At 39.3% G+C, this 6,636-nt stretch overlaps 1 protein-coding gene across 1 annotated transcript; it reads right to left on the bottom strand.

Annotated features, from left to right (window-relative positions):
- Nucleotides 1-1,471: 1,471 nt before the first annotated feature.
- On the bottom strand, nt 1,472-4,612 carry LOC124337064 (platelet-derived growth factor receptor alpha-like). Its single transcript, XM_046791090.1, has 9 exons — nt 4,473-4,612; nt 4,211-4,355; nt 3,917-4,144; nt 3,693-3,837; nt 3,527-3,630; nt 3,372-3,466; nt 3,185-3,307; nt 2,995-3,124; nt 1,472-2,930 (listed from the first exon to the last, which is right to left on the bottom strand). Exons 3-9 carry the CDS (start codon nt 4,092-4,094, stop codon nt 2,554-2,556), a joined length of 1,152 nt encoding a protein of 383 aa, XP_046647046.1. The 5' UTR covers nt 4,095-4,144; nt 4,211-4,355; nt 4,473-4,612; the 3' UTR covers nt 1,472-2,553.
- Between the last annotated feature and the right edge of the window lie 2,024 nt (nt 4,613-6,636).

Consider the following 6,636-nt stretch of genomic DNA (forward strand, 5'->3'; position numbering starts at 1 on the left):
AAGGGAATATTAGGTAATAAATAAGTTTTAATTTAAATCTATTACTATTTTTTTTTTAATATTATCGATTTTTAAAAAAACACGCTAACAATATTTAATTCCACTGAAAGTCTGAAACATATGTGCACATGCTTTATAAATATGCTAATGGATTTTTGAGAAAATTAGATATCCCATTAACCATACGAATAGCTGTAGACTTTACCTCGAATATTATACCTGTGAAGACGGACGCAGGCTTGAAGACTATAGTGGCGTAAGGAATCATAATTATTCGCACTTCACTGTACAAAAAACACCTGCAGTCAGTTACACACTTAACTATTGCTATTACGTCACCGACGTTTTGAACTGTTTCACTGTCCATTATAACACGTAGGCCTACACCCCTTTTACTCTGTAAATATACACAAATTGTACACTGCTGCCAGTCAGTCACACCTAGAATCACTGAAGTAAAATAACGGAGACGGGCGATTCGAACAACATCTTGGTTGAAAATTAAAAATGTTTCTTAAAGAGGATATAGACCTTATTAAGATCCAAAGGTATGGGTCAAGCCGACCCCTTTGCGTCGCGTTGCAGTGTGAAGGGGTGCCGTGAACAGAAGATTTTTATTTTGCTCGCCCCGCAGTACATGAATTTAGGCTTGTCGGGTTAATCGTGCCCGAGGGAAGGAAAGGGAGGAAAGGAAAGAATGCAAAAAAGAGGGGACCAGACTTTCCTTTCCTCCCTATTCTTCCCTCGGGCACGATTAACCCGACAAGCCTAAATTCATGTACTGCGGGGCGAGCAAAATAAAAATCTTCTGTTCACGGCACCCCTTCACACTGCAACGCGACGCAAAGGGGTCGGCTTGACCCATACCTTTGGATCTTAATAAGGTCTATAGGCTATGATCCGTCGTAATAAATCCCCCCTTTTTTCAGTTCATTGGGGAAGGGATGAATATCGTGGCGTGGCGTCCCTCTTGGATTGAGCTCCAGACTTTTCTCTCAACAAATTGGCCAATCCAAATTGATCCTTCAATGGCGTTGCGTTCTCCTTTTCTTCGTTGAGCTTGGCATATGGCGCGTTCATAATCAAATAGTCAGAGGTGACCGACGACTCCATGTGGCTGCAGATAATCTCTTCCATAATTCCATTTGACTGAAGGTGGGCCTCTCTTTCGGATCCGATTTCGAGCAAGCAGCCATCATTTCACCGAAATTTCACCGCATTTCTAAACTTAGAAAACTAAAGCAGCAGAAAAACGCACCTAGCTGCACACCTGGCAAGTGCTAACTGACTGTAGTAATTTTTTGTGGATTTGAGACATTTTCTGTTACGCAATAAAAAGAGGAAGAGTATTAAAGAAAAATCGAGAAAGACAAAAGTAGAATTAGGGAATGGGAAAGAAAAATAGTAAATAGAACCACCTCCTTCTCGAAAATCAGCAAAATTTTTTAGCCAGTTTTCGACCACACATTTATTTTCAAGGTAAGCCCGGCCTGTAAGAATAACCACTCAGCGGAATGAATTAACTGTACATTCTTATCTTGAACTCTTCATTTCAGCAAATTAACAATCACACCGTGTTTTGAACTTAAAGCAACTAAAGTCAATTTTGGCTGGTTTTGGTTATCCAATTGGCATTTCAGTTATCAATCTGGTTGTTATTACTGCTGGTTTCGTTACCTCGGTAGCAGTTCCGATGGACAATAAATACAGAGCCAATTCAAAGCTCTCGATAAATGTCTTATTAATTGCAATAGTATTGGTAAAACAACTATATCTCTAAATACACACAACGATAAACATATGTTAAATAACATTCAAAGAGAACCGTTCGCCGTTCGGAACCGTTCATCTTGTAATGGGTATAATTTTTAGATTTCAATAATATAGTTCACGATTGGGAAATGAGTTTTACTTGCTCATCCCTAGTGGGAGCTAGAAATAATATTTAATATTTTTAGTAAAAGGTCTGCCTGGTGTTAAAATTGAAGATTATTTTTATTTCAAAGCTTTTTCTCGAATCGAATTTCTTCGATTTCACTTGGATTGATGGGAGGGTAGGGGATGCTAACAAAAATCATTATCAAAAAATAAACAAATAACAACTAACCGACAAGGAAATTGATTCTAGCATATCCTCGTGAAATCCGAACCTGATTCACCTTTACGAAATGCCCATTTTCACATGCACTCTCCGCTTAACACACCCCACAGCCGAGCACTGTCGTGTAAAAATACCATTAGCCAGGTGCTGCTAAAATCGATAAATAGTAAATAATACTCGCATAGAGCGAATAGATCTGCTGCACACCTAACAAGTGACAACGTCTATCTGATGGATACGACAAATTTGTTTCGATGCAATAGAGAAAAGAAGAATTTCGATGCAATAAAGAAAAGAAGAACCTCACCCTTTTTACTGCTTCTGCACGCGTAGAAATATTGGTAACCATTCTCACACCTATCTTTCGATATGTAACCAACAGTAGTTATCTTATTACGTACTAAAATAATATTGAATAGTTAAAGACTTTATAACTAACGTTTGACTAAGGATCAATCAGAATCCGCAAATTTTTTGGAAGATCGCACAGGAAACATTGAATATCGTGGCGTGGCGTCCATCTTGGATTGAGTTCCCGACTTTTCTCTCAACAACTTGGCCAATCCAAATTGATCCTTTGGCGTTGCGTTCTCCTTTTCTTCGTTGAGCTTCACATACGGCGCGTTCATATTCAAATAGTCAGAGGTGACCGACGACTCCATGTGGCCGCAGATAATCTGCTCCGTTTGACTAAAGGTGGGTCTCTCCTTCGGATCCGATTTCCAGCAATCGGCCATCATATCACCGAAAAAGTTGGGCGCCAGTTCCGGTTTGTCCATCCGATATCCTTTTTGAATTTCTTTCATGAGTATGTGACCGACGTCCATACCTAAATGAAAAAGATACTCAAAACCTACAATTAATCATAAATTAGGGAAACGTCAAATTCACACCTGGATAGGGAACTCGGCCCAAAGAAAAGATTTCCCAGAGAAGGACTCCGTACGACCACACGTCGGATTGGCTGGAAAAGAAGCGATCAACCAAGGATTCAATCGCCATCCACTTAACCGGCATCAACCCCTGACATTAAAAATATTATTTTATAGAATCGTAGATGTTCTAACTTTATATTTCAATTACCTGTCCTTTTTTTTCGTTATGTTCTTCGTAATACATTTTCTTCGCCATTCCAAAGTCGGCCACTTTTGCAACTCCATCGTCAGCGAGTAGAATATTGCGGGCGGCGAGATCCCCATGGAGGACCTATTCGTGATAACGCGAGTCACTTCCAACGACGATATAGATATTTATTGGGTAAGACTCTTACCTTTTTGCTAACCAGGTAATCCATTCCTCGGGCTACTTGAAAAGACCAAGAAATGAGATCTGTTGTGGAAATCGGCCGATCTTGCTGGTTGGAATCTGTCAGAGAAACAGGAGGATTTGGTTATCATTTAAAATTTATCTGGGATGTTCTTTTACTTGAAACGTCCAAAACTTCAGAGGATGGTGAATTCACGCCAGAATGATCGTCAATTTGCAAATCTCTCGTTTCGACTTGCGATGGGATTTCTTCCCCAATTGACCTGTGGATTATAATTCCATTTAACTTAATTTTGATTACATCACAATGAAGAAACTAATTTACCTGCTGAAATTGCTACTTTCCATTTCGTCTAGCGTTTTCAGGTTCCCAAACTCGTCTACCAAATTAACAAAGTTGGCCCTGTGGTTAATCAAAAAAGACTGCAAATTGCCGAACCGACAATATTCAACGATCACCAAAAGTTCTCCTAAAAAGGGAAATGACAATTGTAAGAAAACACGCAACATGTTTTGAACGGTTTCGAACACTTGGGATTAGTTAATTACCCTTATGTATTTGCTTAGTGCAGGCTCCCAGCAGATTGACGACGTTGAGGTGCGATCCCAAGTAGACGAGGATTTTTAGTTCACTGATGAGTGCTTCCATTGCGGTGACGTTGGCTTCCGACCGAACCATTTTGACGGCCACCGTTTTGACAGTTTCTTCAGAGCCTTTAAGTCCCATTGCTTCCGCTTTGACTACACGACCAAAGCAGCCAACTCCCAGCTGGACTCCTAAATTACAATGAGAAGCATTATTCCGTTTTTTAAAAGGCATGAAAAAGGAAAATAAAAACGAACCGAGTTTCAAACGATGTCTTGGAAATTCCCATCGTCTGTCGTAGGGAAGGAACTCTACCTGGTCTTCTATTGGTGACTGGTTATTAATTTGACTGGCATTCCCATTCAGCAATTTAAGTAGTGCGTCCTGTAAAACTCGTACTTTCTTTTGATTGATAAATCAAATGGACGAAGAATGAATGAACGTTGGTTAGATTGGTCTGTTGGTTTTAAGTTTTTCCGACACAGATTTCTTGCTAACTAATAAATTCGAAATGTTTACCTTGTCGTAATAATATTTGACTCTAACGAAGATAATTAAAATCAAAAGTATGACAGCAAATGTTGAAGAAACGGCGACGATGACTGTCTTATTTGTTACTAGAATTTCTTCTGAGTACGATACCGTGAAAGAAGAATCAATTTATAGTTCATTTAACAGGATCGAACAGGACAACAAATTACTTTTTTTATCGGTGAGCTTGGGGTTCTCCGGGCAACAAGATCCTGAACTTCCATCTACTAATTTACAGGATGTTGATCCATTAGTGGGAAGAACCTGTTCGTACCAATAGGAACAATCTTTGGCCTGTCGGCACTCTGTCGTCAAAATCAAACTGTCGTTTCCATAAAAACCGCAGTTTTGAGCACCACTGCTGTTGTCATTTTTCCAGTCATCTTTCGCTGAGAAGTAAAAAGGAAAAAAAATGTCAAAAGTTAGTTGGATTCAATTTAATTTTGTCAATAAATATGTTAATAATAATAATAATGAATTTTGTTAATACATACCTGGTTCAGATCCAAACCTCCAGGGAATGATGCCACAAATGGTTGTGATCCCATAATTGACATCTTGACGAGATTTCGTCAATGGCGCCTTCTGCATGTAACAATTATTCAAATAACCAAACGAAAAATGGCTGCATTGCGGGTTGGAAATACAAAGTCGACCACACTCTTTTCCTTGAGCTTCCGTAAGAGGAATTTGTCCAATGTCGTCGCGGTAAAAGTAACAGTTGGTCCGCCATTTGAATCCGCCGTCGCCAATGTTCCAATCTGTCAAATTCTCGGCGTCCACTATATGCATCACAGATAACAATGCGATTCCAAACAGAATGTACATTGAAGACATTTTCACCTTTGTCATACTGACTACACCTGGTTACACTTTAACAACTCGCATCAATATTGCATAAGCTCATGATGTCAGCTCTACAAAATGTCGGAGAATGAAGAAGAGTCAAATTGAATGTTCAAACCAAATGTGAGCTGACAATTCACTGAATTCCAAATTTCCAAGTCAGTGAAAATAAACCGTTGTTTCACTTGGGCAAAAATATTGCGAAATTAGTCAGATTTCGCAGTTCGCTGCAGAATGGATTTTCCCGCAGATAATTACGCAAGGATGAAAATTCTGTGCGTCTCTACTGGTCTCCTCTCGTTCGCACACTGCCAGTTGTTTTCTTTTCTTTCCAAAAGGTTCAGCGAAGGACGGGGCATGATAAGGTGGAAAGTATTTTACGTGCGGCGGCACAGCATTCGACCTCCAAACAGAGAAACGCAAAGCTCTGGCGTTTTTTAATACTAAAATATTCTTCGGCCGCGTACATTTCATATTTTCTTTAACCGATGTGGAATTTGGCAACTTTATTCAGTATCTGGCGTGTTGAAAACAAACAAATCGAAACCGCAAATTTAGTTCTTTCTTCATACTCGAATTTCCTGAAAATAATATTTAAGAAAATAAACGACCACAACAACGCCACAAAATCACAATACATTTAGTATTCCCGGGTTAGCAGGTATTTGACGCTAGCATAAACATTCAAGCAAACGGGAAGTTAAGAAATCCCGGATGGGGATGTGGATTTCCGATATTTCACGCAAAGGAGATAAGTAATTGTTGATCAACTTCTGAATCCATATCTTATACTCCGACATTGTTATTAAAACAAATTTGTTAAACGTCACATTAAAACTTAATTAAGAAATGGAACATTCCAGAATGAAAACATATTAGGCGCACTCCAGAAAAACAACATGCTACTCACACTCTTATTTAAGGGCTGCATGTATATTGTACACTGACTGGAATAGCCAGGCACATCTAGTGGTAAGAATTTGCAACGTTGAGCTTGAACAAACTGCTGAAACTGCTACTACTAGATGAGCAACCTCCCAGTTAGGTATGGGGAAAAACAGCTACACCACTGGGGTATAGCTCGACCGCCGACAGAATTAAGTAGGCCATGGGTGTCTAATAATGCCTGATAATAAATTCTAAATGTACAGTTTCCATAAAGAATTTAATGTGAAATCTTGATGATGTCGCCGGTATGTGATTTTGATGTTCTGATAACAGTCGGTAACTTGTTTAGTTGCTTTACATTGAAAGGCTCAAGAAACGGCGAGGAGCTCTTAGGCGACTACAACTGTCCTTCGCACAT

Source organism: Daphnia pulicaria, chromosome 4, assembly GCF_021234035.1.
Source record: "Daphnia pulicaria isolate SC F1-1A chromosome 4, SC_F0-13Bv2, whole genome shotgun sequence".
Taxonomy (NCBI): Eukaryota; Metazoa; Arthropoda; class Branchiopoda; order Diplostraca; family Daphniidae; genus Daphnia; species Daphnia pulicaria.

Excerpts from the sequence above, each read along its gene's own strand:
- LOC124337064 (XM_046791090.1), bottom strand. The coding sequence starts at position 4,094 with ATGGGACTTAAAGGCTCTGAAGAAACTGTCAAAACGGTGGCCGTCAAA. Across the intron at positions 3,467-3,526 it reads TGAAGTTTTGGACGTTTCAA|ATTCCAACCAGCAAGATCGG; the intron begins GTAAAAGAACAT and ends TTTCTCTGACAG. Across the intron at positions 3,308-3,371 it reads ATTACCTGGTTAGCAAAAAG|GTCCTCCATGGGGATCTCGC; the intron begins GTAAGAGTCTTA and ends TATCACGAATAG.